General features: G+C 37.4%; 1 protein-coding gene across 1 annotated transcript in view; it reads left to right on the top strand.

Annotated features, from left to right (window-relative positions):
* Window positions 1-3,301: 3,301 nt before the first annotated feature.
* The window catches only part of LOC114366719 (uncharacterized), a 41,303-nt gene continuing 19,968 nt past the window's right edge, over window positions 3,302-24,636 (top strand). Inside the window, exons 1-3 of the mRNA XM_028323675.1 lie at window positions 3,302-3,320; window positions 3,875-4,019; window positions 23,425-23,546. Of these exons, the coding sequence (XP_028179476.1) occupies window positions 3,302-3,320; window positions 3,875-4,019; window positions 23,425-23,546 (286 nt within the window). The remainder of the gene's footprint in view (window positions 3,321-3,874; window positions 4,020-23,424; window positions 23,547-24,636) is intronic.

Genomic DNA, 24,636 nt, shown 5'->3' with positions numbered 1-24,636 from the left:
ACTCTATGAGCTATCTGCATCATCATCTGCTATCATATAATTATTTTACGCGCATCCGAAGTCACTGCATTAACTTTCGTTTTGACCGTGAGTCACATGCTTCATGGTCTCTATAGTAACTCGTTATAAGTGTAAGCCTTTACAATTCAGTCTTACGGCATTCAACTTTATTGCTGTATTATAACTGAACGCTTTTATTACACGCCTATATGAAGGTTAATTAGTTGCCTACTTCACAAGTCTTCGTATGGATATACTCGTAATTCAACCAATAAAAAATTAAAAGAAGCTGCCAGTCACTGTTAAACGTCCGTACCCAATTTCTTGATAAACGACAAAAGTTTCAAAATGAATGTTAGTTCTTTTTTTAAGTTTTTTTTCCACATTATGTTGTAGACGAAGTACTAGTAATTATTATGTGACTGTAGTAAGGTAATAATGTATTGAAAACTAAATTTAAGGTAAAATTCTATTCAATTTAGTTGTATTTTTTCACCAGGTTGAAAAAAATGTCAGCTATTAAAAACTAGCCATGGTCCCATTAGCAGGCCGTCACGCCTGCAGCTGGGAAGTGTTATATTTAATTCAACCGTATTTCCAGCCATTTTCAGCTGAATATAATAAGTTAGTCGTGCCATTTAATATGGCTCCCAACGAATAAAAATTTGGTCCCGTTTTATGCCTTAATTAATTGAAAATATTTAAACCTGAAGTGAGTGAGCGCGCGAATTTAAAATGCTGAAATTGGAATTTGGATCACTTATTAATGTTATGAAAAGAATGCAAAATACAATACAATCCCAATATACGGACTATACTGTAATGCCTTAAAAGAATTTATTATGTATAAATAAATATGGGTTCATAATCACTTCTTCTTTTTCTTCTTTTACATTTAATAAAAGTTGGTGTAGAAATTTGGTTTCCATGGGACACCACAAAGTGTATTGATTCGCAATCCACCTAATTGTCCGAAAATAAATTAATATTTCTTTCCCAGTAATGGACGGGTAAATAATTAGAGAACTTAACATTTACTTTCTCAAACATAAATAATTCAAAGATAAACTAGCGTGAACCATATCCATGTCATACTTAGTCCAGGTAAACCCTGAAGTTTCAGCTTCTAAGTTTAACTCCTTATCGCCTCTCGACTTTACACACCGGGTGAACATTGGGAACGGCTTATTCCGTAATTACATGAGATGTAGCGCAGTATCTTTGAGGTAATATAGACCTAGTCAGTCTACTATAGACTTTTGTCAAGTCTTTAAGGCTGAGTTGCACCACCGTACTTTAACCGAAACTTATGTATGGATTTTGACAGACTTTTAACGTTTATTAAAAGTTAAGTATTGTAAGATGGTGCAGCAACCCAACCTAAGCAAATGAAATCCATAGCTATTTATCGGGCAACGAACTACCTAGATATAGGCTGATGGTAAACAACTCATAACAACAATAAAACATAGAAATAAAAACAAGCCGAAAACTTCAATTTACAGATATTGTGTTACAGGCAAATGTATGTTTTGAATAAATTTATTTATCTAAGTTGCTATTTTTATCATGTACATGGACTACAAGTCTCATTACTCTTCTAAAAAGGTTACATTAACAACTATAATGTTCACACATTGGATTGTGTATTCAATTCAATTTATACTCCATAAAGTTCTCAACTTTAGTGTATCACCCACACAATAAATCTAATACCTTTCGCACAAGAACTTAATCGTATCAACCACTAACACTGCGTGGGCTGGCTTTGGTTGAAGTAACATTTGATGTATCAATCATACGACATTGGTGAATTGGTTCAAAGGCTATTCTCATACTCGTATGTTGGTCTAAATATAACCAATGTTTGGACTTTGGCCTATACTATTATTGCCTGATCAGTAGGCGGTAATATTGTAGTTGATATTAAAAAATAAAATTACTTAGCTTACCACTTGGTGACGCCGGCAAAAGTACCCAACTACACCATCACACACACAAATCCTCAACAAATCGCTTGCGATTTGTGGGAGGGCGGGCCGGTGCTTTTTGCATTAAAATTTGCTTGTAGGTACTATAACCATAGAAAAAAAATGTTTTTCTATGCTATAACACAGTCGGTGCGTGCAGTGTGTGTGATAATGTTGTTGGGTACTCGTGCCGGCGTCACCAAGCGGAAATTTTTTAAGAGTAATTTTATCTTTTAATATCTAATTATTGATTTCCGCAAAGTAACGCCTGATACTATTAATTATAGGTAATAAATAAATAATGTAATGAGTGTCGAGCCTCCATAGGCTCGAACGGTGAGCTAGGCAGAAATAGGCTGGAGGCTACGGAACCCACGTAATCGCGAGCAGTGATAAGGGTCCTCATCCCTGAGTGACAAGGTAATTTCGGAACCTTTCATCATAGGTAACTTAGTTACACGCCCATTTACATACCGTAAAACCAGTGATTTATGACTTTTAATAATTTAATTAAGTTATGGTTTATTATTACTGACTGTCCACATATCGCGGGCTTCAAGCCATAAGGACGTATAAGCAATACCCCTAGTATTGTTTGTTTAGATAATAACTTATTCTCAGCTGTGCGTCGTCACACCACCTATTTTAACCGTGACTGTAACCATAACCGGTGTTTTTGTATGGAGTTTGACAGACTTTTGACGCTTGTTAATGTTAAAGTAAGATGGTGCAACCCAGCCTTAGTTTTGTAGGTTGTGTAATGTTCACTACATTCTGAGAATCTAACCCTAAACTAATACCTATCTTGTGAAGGAGTAGTAAGCTAAGGTCTAATTGCAGAAGTTTGAAATTGCGGTTTTGGAGCCACCCAGAATTCAGCATTTTATTGTTGTCCGTTCGAACTTGATAGAGTTTACTGGCGCCTTAGGAGACAGAATATTTCGGATCAATTTAGGCTTTGATTTAAATTGTTTCCTCAACTTCGGTTTAAAGAATCTTTATTTTCATAAGAACAGGTACTTATTCCTAACTTATTCTATTTTATCGTAGGTAGGTAGGTACTATAAAATGTTAATTAGATTTTAATTTATTACAAAATATTTTTTTACTAGTTTTAAAATCACTAAACAGTCACTGATAGGCACTAGTGGAGTTTGCTCTACGACCTCTACTATGTTTTATGTACTAGGGAGTTTGGCTATGACTTTGTGTAATTTATGTCATAGTAATAATAATAAATCTATATCAATAAAAGCGAACGGTCACTGGCTGACTGACTCTACATACTCGTATTGTTCAAATCTCAGAAACTACAAGTTCTAGGAGTTAGCATGGGGGTTTCTTCAGAACGTAGGTGCTCACTAAGACGGGATTTTGAAAATTCAACTCCTAAGGGGGTAAAATGGGATCCCCGCGTACGAAATCACGGGCGGCCGCTAGTAGGTACATAATAGGTATTAGGTAATTTCTTATTAAAGACTAGCTGTGCCCGCGACTTCGTACGCGTGAAAACCGGTTTTCGCTACATTTTTATTTTTTGCTCTGCACCTATTACTCGTAGCGTGATGGTATATAGCCTATAGCCTTCCTCAATAAATAGGCTATCTAACACTGAAATAATTTTTCAAATCGGACCGGTAGTTCCTGAGATTAGCGCGTTCAAGTAAACAAACTCTTCAGCTTTATAATATTAGTATAGATATGTTACTAATAAAACGCAGCGTGGGACGACCACCTACAAGGTGGACCGACGACATCGTTAAGGTAGCAGGGAAGCGCTGGACGCAGGCCGCTACCAATCGATCAACATGGAAAGCATTGGGGGAGGCCTATGTTCAGTAGTGGACGTCCTATGGCTGAAATGATGATGATGATGTTACTAATTTCCTTTTAATTTGTTGCAGGGCTGTCGCTGACGCCGTTCGTGCGGCACTGGCAGCCGGCCGCGTACGAGCCGCCGCACGCGCTGCGCCGGCGCAGGGCGGCGCCCGCGCAGCCCCCGCCCCCGCCCCCGCACCCGCTGCGTATCACCTTCCGCGCTCACAACAGGTGCGTACCTAGCCTCATCAACCGATCAATTATAATGTCAACCTAATCCTGATACTTCATCATCATCATCAGATCATATAAGTCTGTATTACAAAACTACGAATATTCACATCCGTATTCACAAACATTACTATGAGATCTCACAGTGCACGTGGATGCACAGGGTGACACACGAACCAATCACAGAGCTCTATTTGACGCTGCGCGTTCGATTTGCTGCTTCACTCGTTTGTGATTACGGGCGTAGGCCATTTCCACCAAAGCTTCACACTAAAATAGATTTTGATTAAGAAAATTCTCGGAATCCGAGATCTAAGAATATTGGGATTACCTGGGCAACAACGCAGTCTGTTATTCTTAGATCTATCGATCTTTCCTAAATCCAACAAATCTTGTATTTCAACGTTCAATCTGAATAACATACCTAAGTGATATTATAAATACATAGATCATTAAAGAGATTGTTAAGTATTTTGGATACGTTATAGTATTACAAACAAAGAAATAATTAAATAATGCATGTACCTAAATAATGGGTCTGAATCCATCCACTAAAAAACTGTGGTGAATAAATGATTTTAAGCAAGGGTTAGGCTTACAACGTTGTCGTTTTAGCTAAATGACGTCCACTGCTGGACAAAGGACTCCCCCAAGGTTTTCCATAATAAACGGTCCAGCGCTTCAACTTTACCACATCCTATTATAGGCAAACCAAATTGCACTCGTCCGGGACTGCGGGCAAGATCTAGTTAATATGTACACTGTACAGTTATAGCATCAGATATTGATAATTAATCGATCCTGTACATGACCAGCCGTACTAAGAGGCTATAAAACATGAGTAATGGCGGTATCAGGTCCAATTAAACAACTATAATGCGTCTACCTATGCGCCGAATAGGCGCCTGGGCTCATCTGTTTGAATCAGCTGAAACAGGGAATTAGTGTTGTTGATCGTCGGTTATCGATATACACGGAAAAGTTGTGGCCACAAAGGATAAATGAGCCAAGCCTTGAGTCAGATAAAAAAACATGTTTGAGATAGAGCGTAAAGTGAACGCAAAATTAAACAGTAAAGTGTTAAATGTTATTAAATTTTCCTATTCCACAAATCTAATTTGATTCAACTAATACGTTGGTTTTTCGTGTCTTCTTGCAGCATAAATACTGCACGTTTTCCCTCCCTCTTACATGACGTTACAAATTCTTCGGTGGTTAGATCTGATGGTTCGCGTAACCGGTCTACAAATTCAGCAGCGGTTGCGGGTTTGAATCCCGCTAGAGGTAATTGTTGTACATATGAGCATTTGTAGAGTCTATGAAATAACTTTATTCGTAACTAAATGCCTTCAGACTTAGCCTAGTTTGTAAGCCTGAACTTTTATTTATTTATCGTCAAACTATCGACAATCATTCCCCGAACTACTGGATACATACTCATCTGTTTGGATCAACTGAATTAGGAAATAATGACTGTAATACCGCGTCTAGGCGAAGATGGATGGAACTTGCCTGTTTGTAGTGATTTGACGGTTTCTATTTTGCTATTTTTTTCGCTAATGTCCTTTTTATTGATCGATGTTTGTACTGAATTTGTAAATAATGATGTGGCTATAACTTAAAACTAAGTTTTGAATAACTGTTTCTATTTAATTGTTGTAAAAGTGGTTAAAGTGATGAAATGGGAAAGGATTACATTTTTTACTCTTTATAGCTTTCTTTTTCTTTTATGACTCTACATTATTCAATAGATGGGTTAATTGGAGTCTAAATAAATGTTTTTGTAATTTGCAATAATTTAAAGCCAGATTCACAAACGGCACACTCTGTGTAGGCCATAACTTACAATTTACACTAAAGTAAATACTGCGCCTTGTATTTTATAGTCCATTTGAAAGAGTTACATCGTTGCATTAGTTTCTGGAGCAATTTATATGGAAAAGGGTGTGTTGGCTAAGACTACAGAAATGATCAAAAACACTTGAATGGATTTAGGTGGTTATACGAATGATACACATGATAAGTAAGTGTATTACTTACACGGCAAGAAAGGCATGCCTAAAGATCTATAATTATCGACTTACATATATTTACACTATGGAATAAAACTGTTGTAACAATTTGTCATTGATGTGAGTGAGCAAATGTATCATTGAATGCTAAGTAAGATTATCGGTAATCACTGTGAACGTTCCTTCTTTATTTAAGGATATTTGTATCAAATTTATACCTACACAAGATTGCCAAAGTCCATCCTACTTTATGCGTGCCTATTTTACGAAGTTTTCCCATTTTACACGAAAATAGTTCACCTTCCTATCCTACTGTGTTACCAAGCAATAAAGCAACAAGCTTTACAAAGAATGTATAACCGCGTAAGTGCACGTCGTAGGTTACCGACTACCGTTAACCGAACGTGTCCCAGACCAATCCATTTGCTGGAGCATTTCCTTAATTAAAACACGCGCTTCTTTACATTGCGTTGATTGCTTACCAATCTTGATGATGTAAGGTTATTGCTATTAATCCAAGTGGTTTACTGGTTTTAACCGGCTATGTTTCTTTTGTTTACAGATTCTGAAATTGATGGCTATTTGTAAATGCTATTTTAAAATTTAATTTAGTGTTTTTTTTTTCAATGTCATCCGAGTCGCAGAATCTCCTTTGAAGGCTTTTGAATAAAAGACTAGTGCCCGTTTTCACCATCAATCCTTAATTTTTAAGCGACCCCTATGGTAACACATAACAGGAATTTTGTTTACATAGGGATCACTTAAAAATTAGGGATTGATGGTGAAAACGGGCATAGGCCTCTTTAAAATCTAATCTTAATTGAAATACAATGTCAGTCATACCTAAGGTCACCAGTGGAACAAGTCTAATATTAATAAAGCTACAAAACCTCTTATATTAGTTGATACTGTCTACATAGCTCTATTGAGGGACTTAGCTTCATCCTAATCTTGTGGAATAACGTCCCTGGATTTTCTCCTAGTTATAAAGAATAAGTATTATTTGATATTTGTCTATAGAATATGATATAAAATCACAACACAACCGAATTGAGTCTAGGAAACTGAACTAATATTTACATTGGTAGGTATTATTTATTTTTATGTCGTAGGTATCTGTTGAATCCGCTAAGCAAAATTTTTCGTATTTCATAAATACATAAAGGAGTTTTGATATGAATGAAAATCGTTAAAATAAGATCATTGATCTCAAAAGCTTATGAAGATGGAATTGTGTATTCATAAATACATACACGTGAATTCGTATTATTGGAGGTACCCCCTATGAAGGGAAAAATAAGATTTACTAAGGATCTCTTTAAATACCAGTACGTCATTATAAAAGTAAATAAATATCCTTTGACATTTCACACTGCGCTTCTAGTCCCAAACTAAGCAAAGCTTGTACTATGGGTACTAGACAACGGATATAAACATACTGTTCATGCACACAAATGTTTGTACTGTGCGGGAATCGAACCCATAAAAGAATTAACTCTTGAAAATGGCAATTTAAAAATGCCGAAGTCCAAAACATAATTTCCGAAGTTCGTCAACACAATCGTGTGCAGGATATCTCTGATTCCGAAGTGGGTCGGCGATCGCCGCGAACTCGGAAGGACCATTCAGCTGAAGACTCGTTAACTAGTTGGCGCTCAATGCGACACTCCACAGCACTGCTCGACGCGATTAACTGGTTCGCACCGGTATTTACATTACGTCATTAACTGATAATTCCAAGACACCTACAGCTTCCAAAAATAATTTATATAAGCTATAAAAATATTATCAACAACCAGTAGTCACAGGCTCTATCAGCAAGTATAACTATTGGGCAGGTAATGCACATTAACATTCATTGATAGTTACAACTTTTTATCGATAACAAGTAGGGAACCCACTTCTAACAAACAATTTACCTTATGAAGCCCTGAAAAATTTGTCAATTTACAATTAACAGAAAATTAGTTTTCCTATTGCGTTGGAAGATGAATCTCTAACAGCTAAAAGGCATGACAAATTATACATATTATTGCTTTGTTGTTAAGTACCCAATTGACGACATAGAATCAGCACATTAATCACAAGAGAGTTTAATACATCTCGAGACCATCAAAATGTGCGGAACCCTCCGAGAGTATACTTCGCACTTGGCCAGTTTCTCGACGCAAAAACACGACAAAACATAAAAGCTGTATACATTTACCAAATTACGTTCACAAAATAATGTTGTTTGAAAGCCTCGGCGGCAGAATCCTTGCGAATACCAATTTAATTCCTTTATTTGTGGCAAATTGGCCGTGATTGATTAAATTGTTTATGCCATTATACTTCAGTGTGGTGGAAGCCAATAAACTGATTACTCTGTTACTTATTACGTCACCGTTTCTAAATTTGTACTTTTTTCTCTAAATTGCGCTGTTCTTACCCACTTGTATTTATTTTCTTATTTTTTTGATTGAGAAGTAAATAAATATTATATTTCTGTCCTTTCCTCCTAAACTTATCCACTTTTTTGGTGGTTTTCTTCTCTTGAAATAAATTTCAGACTCCTGTTTGTGAATATTTTCATGACTCTATTTCAGTTAACCACTTTATTCTCATTTGATCATTATCATGGCTCATTAGGTTATACCTAGTCTACTACAGGACTACGACCCTCCCTATTTTTTTAAAGTCAATCGAAGATCTGTCGTATTTATTTGATGGAATTTTTTATATTCGTATAGGTATGTTATAGTATTACGATAACGTCGTTTCAAATCAAGTCAACTCCGCCCATAACAGGGCATCTAAAACGCGCATTTCACTTCGAACCAGTGACCTCGAAAGGGCGAAATCTACTAAAACCACTGAACCATAGGGGCGTTAACGGACAGTTCCCGAGTCGTTTCAAAATAATGTCACTCTTTCTAAGCTTCGCCGACCGCAGACGTACGGGTCCGAATGACTCCCAAATAGTCGGGGCCATATAATTTTACGACAAGTGAGAACGCGCGGGTAGCGTAGTGCTATGGACACACGGGGTGCAACGCCCCGTGGTCAGTATTTATACTGTTATCACTGGTCAGTTACATAAAATTAAAAGTACATAAGTTGAGTTGAATCTTGAAGTAAGGCACAGGTGTTCATTTAATTTTGTAGAAATCACACTTTAAAGTAGATAGAATGATTAACCACAAACCTTTTTCATCAGCAAATCAACAACCTTTCTGAAATTTTCCTCTATTATTAAACGGATGTTTTCTGTCATATAAAAATTACCAGGAAAAAGTCACTCGCTTTGCGCTGCATATTTAAAGAGTAAAATCTGGAATTATGTCATGGCGGTGGAGCCTGCCAAGTTCGCCGTGTTACCGCAAACGGCTACGTAATTTATTTCGATTTCGTAATGGCTATTCAAGAAGCGCAAACATTAAATTGCTGACCGGTGCTAATGCCACAGCCTACGTGACTTACATTACGGTAAAAACCCCCTTCAATCATCATTAATTTCAGCCATTAGATGTCAACTGCTGAACATAGACCTCCACCAATACTTCAATACTGAATTTTATTAAAACATTGATTAATGTGACATACAATAAATAATTTGAATTTGAATTCTATTCATCATCATCATTTCAGCCACAGGACGTCCACTGCTGAACATAGGCCTCCCCCAATGACTTCCACATCGCACGGTTGGTAGCGGTCTGCATCCAGCGCCTTCCTGCTACCTTTATCAGGTCGTCGGTCCACAGTCCGTCCACTTGTGGGTGGACAGTTTACGAGTATTCTATTACAACCTCTAATTTAGTTTACAAAACTTATATTTTTAACCATTCACACCTGAAAATTTTAGCATCTTCTAGTTTTTATGTTTACTAAAAGTAGAACGTCAAATAACGCCATACTATCCTTTTAGCTCCATTTACACTCCCCTAGTGGCTTACCATTAAAAACTTGGCTGACAAACATTCAGCCAGAAATGCCAGGCTTCCCAAATTCTTGGTCGTTTAAAATCAAACTGCGTCGGAAGGGTCGAGTTAACGATAAGTGACCACTGAGCGGTGATACTGGATACTGGATGTTAGGGCTGCGGGTCACTGCGGCATACCAAGACCTAGAGAAGGTTTAGTAATCTTCTTTATGAAATCCTCTAAATCAGGGGTGGCCAACTTGATTAGACATAAGATCTACTGTTTACTAACAAAACCCTGGGTGATCTACCACTTACATACTTCTTGAAATCTTAAATGAAACAGCATATTTTAGTACACAATCATGTAGTATTGTTTGCCTTGCCACGATCGACTGGACTAATAGTCGCGATCGACCGGTCGATCTAAATGATACTAAATATGACCTAGTTTCTGCCTGTGGCTTCGATAATACGTCGCCTTACTTCAGCCTATGTAAAGACGACGATACATCAAGTCAAACACAGCATCTTATTTAGTTGTAATAGCTAAAATACAAAAAAAATAATTACCATTATACCTACCTAAAAATGTGCAGTTAGTATATCATATACACTTGCGNCATATAAATATAGAACTGGAATTAATGGGCAATTTTACCACATTACTGATTTATTTGTGCCAGTAAAATTGCACCTAGTCTGATTTTAAAATAAATCAACGCATTGCGGTGACGAGCGCGTTAATAATACATATGTTCGAGTGTCAGCTTACGTGTTCCAGTTTGTTCACTATAAAACTACCATGTATCAAAAAAGAACCTATATACTAGTCTACTTGTTAAAGTACAACAAGTTTAGAGCATTCCAATAACAATAATAATATGGCATAAAAAAGTCATAAAAGAAATTTATTTTTTGTAAATAGGCTTTTACAAAGCGCTTTTACACTATCGTGAATATGAAATCTTCAAATGCCTTTACAATAGCTAATGTTTCGGTATCATGCGCTCTTGTCTACAGCTCACCTGGACCATTCAGCACTTAGCTCGACATTGAGCTCGATTGTAGCTCACCGAGAACACTTAGTTCGGCATAAAGCAGTCTGGTCGGCAATTATACTGAAGCGCTTGGGGGTATTGGGATATTCAATTTGTGATGCCATTGATTGATTGGCAAGTCTTTTAGTTTTAAGAAAGACATTGAACTGACCAGTTTTGGACAGGTCCGGGCATTTAGGACGAAATCTTATACTGAAACCACAAATAGCCGCGTTTTTTTTTTCAGAATAAGTTCGTAGACAAAGTGTTTTTATTCTCTATACGAGTATGAACTGGTGTAGAACAGCAATGCTTTTCGTTGCTCATAGTACAGCTTGTACCGAGAGCCCTTAGGGTTGCCTTATTTCAGCGCAAATCTCAAGAACGGGGTGGCTCATACAATTAGCTCGGAACTGGAGCTAGGCTAATCGCTATGCTGAATGCTGAGGGGGTAATGACTCCTGCATTGCCACAGTATACGAAGGAAGAGTAATCCCCATGACTGACTATTTCAAATACATATGTATGTGTAGATTAGCTAAAAATATGTAATAAATGATTTAGCCGAAATTTACACTCATTTCATTGACAAAATAGTTGAGAATGAAATGTTTGATGCATTACTTTTTTTATTGCTGCTCTAAACAAAAAAGTTATGCCATACCTAATACAGATAAGTAGTTTCATGCTGGTAAACTATATTGATTCAACAAGTTTGAAAGTCATTACATATACAGTATACAGTAATATCTAAAGTTAAATTAAGTAATATTAATTAACAAAAATGGTTCCACCAATCATTTTTTAATTTATGATATTAATAAACTTTGTACAGAGTAAACCTACCGTATCAGTGTGTACTGTGCCAGCCGTGGCACGCTTCAGATGTGCCGCATACGGCTTGTAAGGGCTCTCAGTCTTAGACTATTCAATTGAGGAAGTTTTGTGAGCAGTCACTTATGCTGCCAGATTAATGACCGCTGCCACTCGGCAAAGCTTAAAGTTATAAACTTGGAGACCTTTTGTTTGGGCTTTATTGTTTCAACGTACGTTGCTCTATTTGTGCTAACGTTTATTTTAGAAACCTGTCACCATGGTGGCATGTATGTTCAAATTAGTAGTAGGTATTTTTCAACAACATAATCTTATCTCGGTACGTAATCTTGTGATTAACAGGCAAATACATAGTTTTATTGTAACAAGATAGCACTGTTCATAGAACACAACCAGTACTCTTTCAAATAGCGATAAAAAGTAAATAAAGCCTATCACCATAATAGTAAAACATTGTTGAATACATTTAAGAGCCCAATTTACCCTACAGCTGGAGTACCTCTCCAGTAACAAGCCATGGAAAATGGAAAAGTGACGAATGATTCTCGAGATATCCGGGCACACGAAACGATAAAAAGTACAGACGAGAGCACATCATATTATACATTTTTTTTTCAAAATAGCACATAAATTACAACTTACACATGATGCCTTTCGTCGTCTACTCTTTCTTTTTACTCGTACAGTCAGCGTCAAATAATTCGTGACACCCAAAGTAGCCAAAAAGTTCGCAACAAGTCTTTGTTACAATTTGAATAAGGTTGTATCAACTTTTTGGTCACTTTGCGCGTCACACAAACTAGTTGATGCTGACTGTACCTCGCGTAGGTGTAATATCAAAAAATTTCAATTGCGAAGATGTCATAGAGCGCCAAACAGAACGCTTTGCATGTCATCCATGTTAACAAAGGTGCGCTGAAGAGTCGAGCTGAATTCCTGAAAGTTTTCAATGTAATTTTAACATACAGGGTGTAAGGCACCCTGCCTGGACGTGGGCAATAAATATTATTAGCATGTCATGCAACGTGTGTATACATTTTGCAATGTAGATTTCGATGAAAAGTAACTTAACCAAATAAATCAATAAATAAATAAAGTGTACCAAATAGTTTAAGCATAATCATAATAATACTATTCTGATGTAAGTTTTATACATTTACAAATTTCATCAAATCCATCCATCCATCCATCCATCCATCCTCACTAACTTTATCGTAGAGCTGAGAAAAATGCTATTGAATAAATATTTCTGAGCTCTACGAGATCAAATAAATAGCAAAATACCACCCTGTATTTCGTTTCGTTCCCCACGCGGTCGGAGTCATTGGACATTTGAAACTAGTATCATTGAAGAGGACAGGGCTCCCTTGTTGGAGATATATTTTTCTAGCTTTCTACTTTTTGACTTTAGTACAGTGCAGACCAGTGCTCTAAAATTAAGATAAATAGGTACTCAATTCATGTGCAAATGTTAGCTAATTTATGGTTATTATTGAGCCTATAGGCCTTTTATTTTGCAAAGGACCAAATTATAAAAAATATCTCTCTTTATTCGTTTTGTTACAGTTTGCCTTTTATGAAAATTCTGCTGCCATTATACGAATACTTCATTATTTTGCTCGTATGACACAAAATACATTTTAATCTGTTGTTCTCTGCCGGAAAATGCTTTCTCTTATTCTATGTTACTCTAGCAACATTAAATAATGAAGTGAATTACGGTCGTATTTGAAATTAAATTTTGCTGTAGAGATAGCAACAGAACAAAACAATAGTGCAATATCTCATTGCTACGGTGCTACGGGCGCTGTAGCGCTTTCGTAGCACTTGTCTACGACGTAGCTGCATATTATAATAGCTTTATTTTAATATCGGTTGGGGCTGAAAATTAATTTGAAGCTGAAGCTTACAAAGTAGCTTTTTAGGTACCTATTTAATAAAGTTTTGAATAACCACTGTAGTAGTTCATGTTTTGTGGATATAGTTTTTACAAAACATTTTATCAGTCTCTTTAATTATGCTCCAACTACAACAACAAACATGCCAAATTCCCCGAATAAAATACAAAATTGAGCAAATATGAAAATGTTTATTTGTGTTTATCTGTTTTATCATATAAAATACAAATACGAGTACTTTGTAATATTAAAATCCTACATATTACCAAGTGATGTATTTTTAAATATTACGAAGTAATAATTAAAAACATAACCCTCCTCCTAGCGCAGTCGGGTAAAAACTAAAGGCGATAAAACTTCCATGATCAGATTTACATTGTGCGTGGTTCATACAATTTGGAAGCTACTTTAATACCAAAGCTGTTTAATTAAACAACTTCAAACATATCGATACGATGTTTTATTCACATTACGTAAACCTCATCCGAGCTTAAAATTGGAATAGGCTGTAAGCGAAAACAGAGCTTTACGTAGATGAAGCTACCATCGCATCAAAGGAGTCAACACACCGTGACACGTGTCATTATCATAGAAACGAACATTTTAATTAATAATACACCAATTAAAAACGATTTCCATGTAAGAGCGCTGGAATACAATGCCTCTTTCATCTTTAAAACCTACCTATTACGAAAATAGACATTTGAAGTACACGAGCACCTATTCACGTGGAATATTGTACTGTATTTAGTCGTTTATTGGTGAATTCTGTTTGTACTCACAGCAGTTAAAATGACAATAAAATTGAGAAAAGATAGCAATAAAATAACTTTGTCAATTGATTTGATTCTTTTCAACACAAAACCTTAACTAAAAATACTGTTAGCTATCGTGATAGTGAATATCACAAATACGTGTTGCTTTTTGAATTAATCATTTTGTCTTTCAAAACTGTAGGCTGTCGAATGCCTGTTAGTATACTTTGTTAGTATAGTTACAGATAATAAAATTGATCTCAGATTCGTACCATCGTTACTATGGCTGGAAATTCATAGTTATACAGATATTGAAGATCTCAGAATCAGGTCCTTGTGTCGCTTCTGCAGTTTATTANAAGTATAATTTCATCGCGGCAAGGCGACGCGGCATCAACACAACGCCCATTATTCCGTGGACAATTTTAATAATAAATGCCGGCTTGCCTGCTTGGCTTTGCGCACAAACTTTGTTGGAAAGCCTGTAATTTGATTTCCGACTAATGTTAGTGTAAAGGGTTACACAATAATAAATAACACGTCACGCTCGTTGTGAGCCTATTGTGGCTGTCGTCGTGACGGCTTCCGTGTATTTTGATTTAATAACAAGTTGTTTCGGCCTTGGCAAAGAATACCTATAACGTAAACTGAAGGCTGTATGTGAGGTTGTCAATGCGGCGTAATTTCAATATGTTATTCGGCGATATGTTGTTGTTTATCTACAGTCAGAACAATAACCTGCAGGCAACGATCCAGACAATATTTATTTTATGTTTCTATACGCACAAAGAGCCCTCGTAGATCGCAATGCACTCTTCAGATGTAAATTCAATACAAAGAAACGCTTAGGAATTCTTCTACGATTTCGTTTCCGAAGAATTCCAATGGTTCAAGAATACGTCTCCAGATCTTATTTCTCAGTTGGCCTGTTATTTGAACCCACACTTTCATCCCCCGACTGACATCAAAACTCAAGTATGTATTCCGTCTGTATTGAAATGGCAGCAAAACCCGGATAATCTGAACATGTGAAGTTCGGAATAGACGTGTATTTTCACGCCGGTTTATTTATAGCCCGTTGTGCTCGGAGCTGAGATCAGACGGTCTTAGACGTAAGTACTAAAAGGGCATCTCAGGTCCTGAACGCGTATTTGCGCGTATCTCCTTTGGTAACTAAGCTGTACATGAAAATGTATAATACGCTCGTAGAATATGATAGTAGGTTCTGGATCCAACAGCTGGTACCAAGCATTTTGTATAATATTTTAAAGAGCCAAGTTATATGCAAATATGTTTGGGAGAGAGAAACTCTGGAACAACTGTTTCTAAAACAGTAAATAAATGTTATATTTGTTGTTACCCGGCATCATAGACAATTTTTTTTTGACTACGAAGTAAGCTTCGTAAATAGGTATTAATAAATATTGACATTATTATTTTCATTTCTCGTGGTGTTGCGAATTGCCTCTACAATGAACAGCACCTGCTAAGCTGAAAGTACTGAAATAATTATACCAAAATTCAAAACTAAAACAAACTTATTATGAGAGCTTGTTTAAAACAATTTTCCTAAAATCCTAAAACTAGATTACACCTCGCCGCCTTTCCACTTGACTTAGTTTCTTTTTTTTACTACGAAGTAAGCTTCGTAAATTGGTATTAATAAATATTGACATTATTATTTTCATTTCTCGTGGTGTTGCGAATTGCCTCTCCAATGAACAGCACCTGCTAAGCTGAAAGTACTGAAATAATTATACCAAAATTCAAAACTAAAACAAACTTATTATGAGAGCATGTTTAAAACAATTTTCCTAAAATTCTAAAACTAGATTACACCTCGCCGCCTTTCCACTTGACTTAGTTTCCAATGTAACTGTTGTTGATTATGTTTCATCCTAAATGTATTCCACACCAGACCTAATCTCCAAAGCCCGGGTTCGGAGTAAGATTAAAATTTTAATGTAGAAATGAGAATCCCCTGCGGATGCTTACCTGAACTTTTGTAACGAAGGGTGACGACCCATTTTATTGTGGATTATTCAAATTAGACTTTCGACCGTTTTCGATTTAGGCGAGTTTAGCTACCTTTTGCCCACCAGGGGCGAAACGCAAAAAACTTTTGAATATTTTTATAACTCACTATGTAATATTTATTATCATAAGCACAAAAAGGCTGAAATTCATGTTCTTGTCGGGTTAAATAATATTTTAACGCTTAACCGAAGCGAATGATTAATAGATCGTCCACGGCGATAGATATGATGGCCTCACCCTCACCTCATGCTAGTGAAAACCGTTCATGTTGCTTCGAAAAATAAGACATGGGTCCCTCATGCCACGTCGGTCCTTTTTATGATATTTTCAATATTCGCATACTTAAATAGAGATGGAAGATAAGGTAGGGTAGAATATGTTATTAAGAATACATATTGTTTAGTCACGTATGAGAAATCATGTGATACACATAATTTATCTGTTAGATAAATAATTGACAAATATTTTACCATGCGCATTTGTCATACAATCTAAATTCCACCAACTCGCATGTTTGTAGCCTTTTTGTACTCCAAAATTCCGGATAGTAATTGGAGGGCGGATAGCAGAACGGCTCGTGCGCTGTCTTCGGGGACCCTCGAAGGTTAGCCTGACTTCCGAACTGACCACAACTTTAATTGCATTTCGGACTAAAAGACGATCCCAAACTCTTAACAATGTCGCCCACGAAGTTTCGTCAAACGTCGGATTAACGCAATCGTCTGTATCGGTAACTTTTGTTTGGGCGAACGATTGTGTCTGGACTTTCAATCAAACGGTCACCTAAAAATCTTTTGTGAAAACTTTTTTATTGATAAACCAAGTATTATTCCATTTAACTGCGTCATAAAAAAGCTTTGCTATGTAAACCAAAGAAGAGCTTAACAGACTCCACATTCCCCAAAGTTAACACGACATGGATATTAATTCCTTTGTTTAATTAGTGTCTACGCACCACGTATAAATTAATAATAAGCGGTAGAGGTACTGTATACAATTACCCATCAAANCTTCGAGAAAAGGATGGTACGGCCGTGCCGCTTTTTTGCTCGACTTGGTGGGGGCACTGCCGTGCCCCCAGATAGGATCCAATCGAATCTCGCTCGCGTCGCTCCATTAGCCGGCGTGCGGGCCGTGACTCGGTCGCTTGCCGCCCAACATTCACGGCTCTCAGCTACCGCCCTGACACGGCCGCTTACTCAACATTCACGGCTCCACAACTACCGCCGTGTTTGCCACCAGAAAATGAGTAATGGCTTCTGGAAATTGCGTTCGCTAATAACTTCTTACAGAGTTTTCAGCTCTGATTCACCCCCGGCAAATAAGGATGGACGAGCGCGGATATGGGCCAACTTCGCAATAAAACTTCAACGTATTTTAGCAGATACTTTGTTTTCATTTAAAGGACCGCGTATTAATCACTGTCGGCGATTGTTGAATTTTGTCAACGTTGCGAGCTTTCAAATATTTACTTTTTTCAAATAGATTTGTTTGCTAAAGACTTACGGGATTAATCGAGTTACAAATAATTTTAATGTTCTTGCAACCATGGTGTTTTAGCAGCATGGCAGCTTTTAATTATACTTAAAGTAACGAAATAAAGTAAGAAAGAACCGAGAAAACATTGAAAAGAAGATTTCAGGTTATATCCTTGAAGACACCTTTTAAATAACATACTTATTCGTCCAAGACTCAAACCTATACTTAAGTTAAGCTCCGGTCATTAGATACTATTTATACTTTTCAAGGCACTGGAATGGGTTATTTTAATAGACAAGTTGTCATGTGTTCTTAGTAGGTAACTAGGTACTTACCTAACAATTACCGTAACTCTATACCTACATGTAAGTAGTTTCCGTCTACAATATACACATTAGTTCCTAATTGGGAATGTCAGCAGTTTCTGTTCAGACTACTAGCACCTATAACTTCGTTTTTGCTTGTCAATGTTTGCCCTTGTCATATTTAACTTTGCCGTATTACCTACCTGTTAATACCCGGGAGTACAACGGCATTACTCAGGCTATTAATATTCGCTAATCAAGTTAGAAATCCACCCGGCAAACAACCGAGGGATCTGGGATCTCACAAACGAGCCTGTGAGATCTCAGAGTTCAAACCGGGAACGAACCAAAAAATTCCAGTAAGTACCTAATTATAATTAATTACCTACTTCTCTATACCTTAATTAACAATGTGCAGATTTTACTTGTAATGAAGCATACAGATTGATTAATTTTAATTACGACCCGACTATTTCTAACACTTAATTTACCGTCGGTGTCGGTTTTCATTTCGAATCAATTATCATTAATTAATTGTTAGTAAATTGAAAATCAATTATTATTATGCTAGTCAACGTGGAACACGCTTAGTTTTTGTTAGTGATAGATACAGTGATTCTATTGCTTCTCCAACGTGGGATTTTATTCATCTCGGAAAACTGTTTTCGCGCATCAGTCTTAGTTTTTCCCGGAATACACAGCACTTAGAGTAAATTGCAACATATTAATCCAAATTACTCGTAACAAAAATTGGAATTTTGTGACGTCCATGACGCCTGATTATTTTAAATTAATTAATTCAACATTATACAGGCACAATTTGAGTTTGCTTCGAAGCATTTTGGGGGCTTACGTCAAATTGCAAGTTAAGTACGACCGAAATTCCGACAATAATGATCACACACGACAAGCGACAGTAATAGGCATGATCGGCTTTTTTGGAGGAATCGGCGAAGTTCCTAACGAAGTTCCGGCGGGCAAATAGCGGACGGCGGACAGTCGGCGTCTTACAAATACTCGTAGCGGACAGTCGGCGTCTGCTGGCACACGGCGCTTGTTACTGTCCTCGTCTATTGACTTATCTGTGATATTATTGAATTACGTCAGTCAGTCTATTATTGAGGACTCGAATCAACTTGATTTTCCGATGAAATACCTACTTCGAGCGCTACGTGCTACAAACCGTGTCGCTCTGGTCTTGTCAAGCGCCTGTGGATATACGTGACGTCTGTCAACAGCCTTCATAGAAAAAGAGACTTTCGTAACTGCTTCACGCCCGTATTCACAAACATTACTATGAGGTCTCACAGTGCGCGTAGACGCACAGGCTGACACAGGAACCAATCACTGAGCTCTATTCAACGCTGTGCGTTCAATTTGCTTCTTCTTTTAAGCAAGCGTCGTTTGTGAATACGGGCGTGAATCTCGTCATAGCTTCTTGGAGCGAAGCAACTATTTCCAAAAATAAGAAGTGATTGGTAGAGTTCAGATAGTAGTACAAAGGGTACTGAAATATTTTTTCTTACTTCAAGTTAGAGACAATCAATAAATAAGTTATTTATAGACTCGCCTCTAATTATGTATTATTATCTAGTGTAGTGTAAGTGCTTTCTGACTTATTTAATATTTCATTGACACATTAATGGCTGGAACAGGTAAATAAGAGAATGGAGATAACATCGTTATATAGCCTGACCAGGAACATAAAAACCCTGGCATAGAGGCGCTTCAATTGCATTTGATAGTGCAACACTGAGTACAGTCGTACATGTGTTAAATTAATAGGCTAAATTTATGTATCAGGATTCANGACGATCTGGTAAAGGTCGCGGGAAGAGTAAATTGCAGCATATTAATCCAAATTACTCGTAACATAAATTGGAATTTTGTGACGTCCATGACATCGTCTGGATTGTAGCCACGCCTGATTATTTTAAATTAATTAATTCAACATTATACAATTACAGGCACAATTTGAGTTTGCTTCGAAGCATTTTGGGGACTTACGTCAAATTGCAAGTTAAGTACGACCGAAATTCCGACAATGATGATCACACACGACAAGCGACAGTAATAGGCATGATCGGCTTTATTGGAGGAATCGGCGAAGTTCCTAACGAAGTTCCGGCGGGCAAATAGCGGACGGCGGACAGTCGGCGTCTTACAAATACTCGTAGCGGACAGTCGGCGTCTGCTGGCACACGGCGCTTGTTACTGTCCTCGTCTATCGACTTATCTGTGATATTATTGAATTACGTTAGTCAGTCTATTATTGAGGACTCAAATCAACTCGATTTTCCGATGAAATACCAACATCGAGTGCTACGTGCTACGAACCGTGTCGCTCTGGTCCCGACAAGCGCCTATGGATATACGTGACGTCTGTCAACAGCCTTCCTTGATAGATAAAGAGACGTTCGTAACTGATTCACGTCCGTATTCACAAACATTACTATGAGGTCTCACAGTGCGCGTGGACACACAGGCTGACACACGAACCAATCACAGAGCTCTATTCAACGCTGTGCGTTCAATTTGCTTCTTCACTTAAGCAAGCGTCATTTGTGAATACGGGCGTGAATCTCGTCATAGCTTCTTGGAGCGAAGCAACTATTTCCAAAAATAAGAAGTGATTGGTAGAGTTCAGATAGTAGTACAAAGGGTACTGAAATATTTTTTCTTACTTCAAGTTAGAGACAATCAATAAATAAGTTATTTATAGACTCGCCTCTAATTATGTATCTATTATTATCTAGTGTAGTGTAAGTGCTTTCTGACTTATTTAATATTTCATTGACACATTAATGGCTGAAACAGGTAAATAAGAGAATGGAGATAACATCGTTATACTTTTGTTTCTCGATAACGAAGTTCTTCTGACAAATGAAGTAAAGGCCGTTTGCGGTGTTGGTGCCAATCCGATCGCCATTCGATTTGCTCGTTAGCGTCACTCTACATCGGCCGAGCTTTATAGAGTTAGCGACGTCACCTGCATGACGTCACTATACAGTTATGGAATTATTGGCTTTTTGAAGGATACAAACGGAACTCTACTTAGATTGATAAATACGTATGCGCCAGGACACATGACGTAAGTAAATGCGCAATTGCAGTTGACATTTTGTATTTTCAAGACAATAAATCTTTCCAATAAAACTGCTGTAACAACTCTCGATAAGTACCTACTTACTTCAATTTCATCAGCCGAAAGCTCAAGTGGTCATAAAAAAGTAATAAACGTTACCAATTTACAGTACAGGGTGCTTTGTGATTGTAATCACTGTATGGTACTAAAAATATATCGCGCGCTTAATTATGATTTACAACAGCGAAGAGTTCTAAACTCTAGGTATTAAAAAGTAGAGCACCATATAATGGCCGATAAATCACATGTGGAGCCCTGATATACTGGGACCACGTGACCTTTAATGTTTTTAGTTAGGTAACAGCGCAAGAATTAGGATGAGTTTACACCACGTGCCTGCTACGCGAGAAATATCAAGCAATACTTTTTAGGAAGATAACATTGTTTATATTTATTTACGGGCAGTGGCCCGGCGGTTTGTGTACCGATGTAACATACGTCAGAAGTTCAATTCCATCACAATACAATTTTTATGCATAAAATATCAGTTTGCATCAATCTGGATGTTTTGTGTTTGATTGTAGCCACATTATGCATTCCTCAATTTTGTATGTAAGAAACCATGGACCTATAAGAAACATCCATCCATACTAATATTATAAATGCGAAAGTACCTCTGTCTGTCTCGCTTTCACGTCAAAACTACTGAACCGATTTGAATGAAATTTGGCATAGAGTTTGAGTCCCGTGAAAGGACATAGGATAGTTTTTCGCGCGCGATAAAGTTTTTCTGTGACAGACAAAATTCCACGCGGGCGAAGCCGCGGTAGCTAGTACAAAATAAGTGAGAAATGCGTAGGTACAAGAGATGCGAGTGAGGAATAGGTGTACCAAGGAAGGGTGCGAATGAGTAATGTGTTAAGGATATGTACGGTATAGTACTTATCGTACACAGCTGAATTTCAGCTACGAAATCTCGCACCGCTCTGCTACACACCGCTACACATCTTTCGCATATTTTCGTCGCACATCTTCGGTGGAAAAGCGACCTTAGTCCCGTAACACATTAATGATTTTCCCTCTCACGCTACGTCTCAGAAAGTTTTTGGCAAGCAGTTGCGACAGTTGCTTAATTATTTACCTGCTTTGTTCCCGATTCTCTTGTTTTCTTTAATCAATGTTTTTGCTGNGCTGAGTGTTGCAATTACAGACATTCAATAAATACTTTACGAAATATGAGGGTGGTACAATTTACCCGGCGGTACAATATACCGAACTCTCCCCTACTATCCTTTAATAAATAAATAAAAATAAAATAATGGGTACTACTTTCATCAAAAATGTTTGTGTGTGTCGTAATGAACCGTTACGTGTCGGTTTAAAAATAGCTAAGTAATTAGGCGTACAAATATTTTCAGGAGCAAATTACCGTATAGGTACTGACCACACATTCTCGTTGGTAGAGAAGTGGCCATTGTGGCCCCTAAATATTCATCATTAATATAATTATTCATCTGTGTAAAACTGTATCAAGTACTCTGCACAAGATTGGCACTGGCTGGACCGTACCGTTTACGCTGAGCCGGTGGCCCTTGTCTTCTATGCTTATTTTTATTCTGTTTTATGTCTTTATCTTTTGACTAGCGGCCGCCCGAGACTTCGTGCGCGTGGATCCCGTTTTACCCCCTTCATCTATCTTACGCGGTTTAGATTTTTTCATACAAATGTTTTTTCCGGCTAACTCCCGTTCCCGTGGGAATTTTGCAATATCCTGTTGTAACTAAGCTTTAAGTTTACTAAGGTACCTGCATGCCAAATTTCAAGCGTCTAACTTAAGCGGTTTAGATTTTTCATACAAAAGGATTTTCCCGCTAATTCCCGTTCCCGTGAGAATTTCGGGAATTCCTTTCTTAATGCACCTCTACGGACCTAAGCTACGTCCCTTCCAAATTTCAAGTGCCTACGTTTAGCCGTTTAGGCTGTGCGTTGATATGTCAGTCAGTCAGTCAGTTTCTCCTTTTATATTTAGATGAGTAAACGTTCATTTTTCTTGTCGCAGGGAATTCAAGCTGGTGCTGCGGCCAGACCCGAGCTCCGTGTACGCGGAGGGCGTGCAGTTCCACTCGTCATCCGGCCCGCTCGACTACAACACCGCGCAGGTCTACTCGGGCAAGCTCGAAGGTAACTACACTTGTAATTTACTTCTAATGATAGTAACTATTCATCATAACAATATGCACACACAGCACGTCAAGCTAAACACAATAAGAAGTTTTTCAGAGAAGAGAAATTAATAAAGTCATAACTCAAAAACTATCAAAAATCGCGGAACACATGGGGTACATATTATGCGATTAGGGTAGCCCTAGCGATGCTCTACCTCTAGGTTTTGGCTTGATAATTTTTTCGGACAATCTGTTTATACATCCAATGCACACGCCATCAAGCTCGATCCTCAGTTATTTTATTTTAATCGCTGCGTAGAAATTTTCGTATATGTTTGCACAAACTCACCAGGGGCTATGATTTTGTAAATCTTAACCTAAAACCGCAAAAGGTTACAAAACCTCCAGACTTTAAAAATAATAGTTGTAGTCATTTCATAAATTAGTCTATCATCAACTAGATTAAATATAACAAAAAATTAACTAAACGATATTTGGACGGCGCGACGGCGCACGCAGGCAACTAATCGGTACTATTAGCATACTACATAATTTTCTAGTGTGTTCGTTAGGATTTGAGCTTTAATGCTTTAATCTTTGACTATTGAAGCTTTAGTTTAGAAATGAAGTTGTAAACCATTAGCCGGTATGCAAGGTCGAACGATTATTACCTTTTTTTGTTTGGAACCTCTTCAATACACGTAGTATCATAATAGCATTACCAAGTCACGTAATAGTAATTATATCTGATACAAATCCTCGATAGTAATTATCGAATTACACACCTACAATTATTCGAACATTAGTTCAATAAAGATTCGCTGATCTAACTTTTTGCTATACATTATCTAATTACCTACATAGCTACGTTCTTAACTGTTGGATCGATTCTTGTGCTGTATCAAACTATTAATTAAGTATAATCTTAGCAGTGATGTAGGATGACGAAAGACCATTATAATTACCGCGTAAACACAGATAGAAGACAATGAAGCTTTGCATAATGGCTCGGGCATCGTGGGTACCATCAGATGGATAACCGCTGGTTGAGCAACATGTTTGCAGAATGCAAACTGATCGGGCGATAGTCTTCCTAATCATTGTGG

The sequence above is a fragment of the Ostrinia furnacalis genome, unplaced genomic scaffold (assembly GCF_004193835.3).
Source record: "Ostrinia furnacalis isolate ACB-3 unplaced genomic scaffold, ASM419383v2 OfSCF0666, whole genome shotgun sequence".
NCBI classification, from domain to species: domain Eukaryota; kingdom Metazoa; phylum Arthropoda; class Insecta; order Lepidoptera; family Crambidae; genus Ostrinia; species Ostrinia furnacalis.
This window is presented reverse-complemented; position numbering and strand designations above follow the sequence as displayed.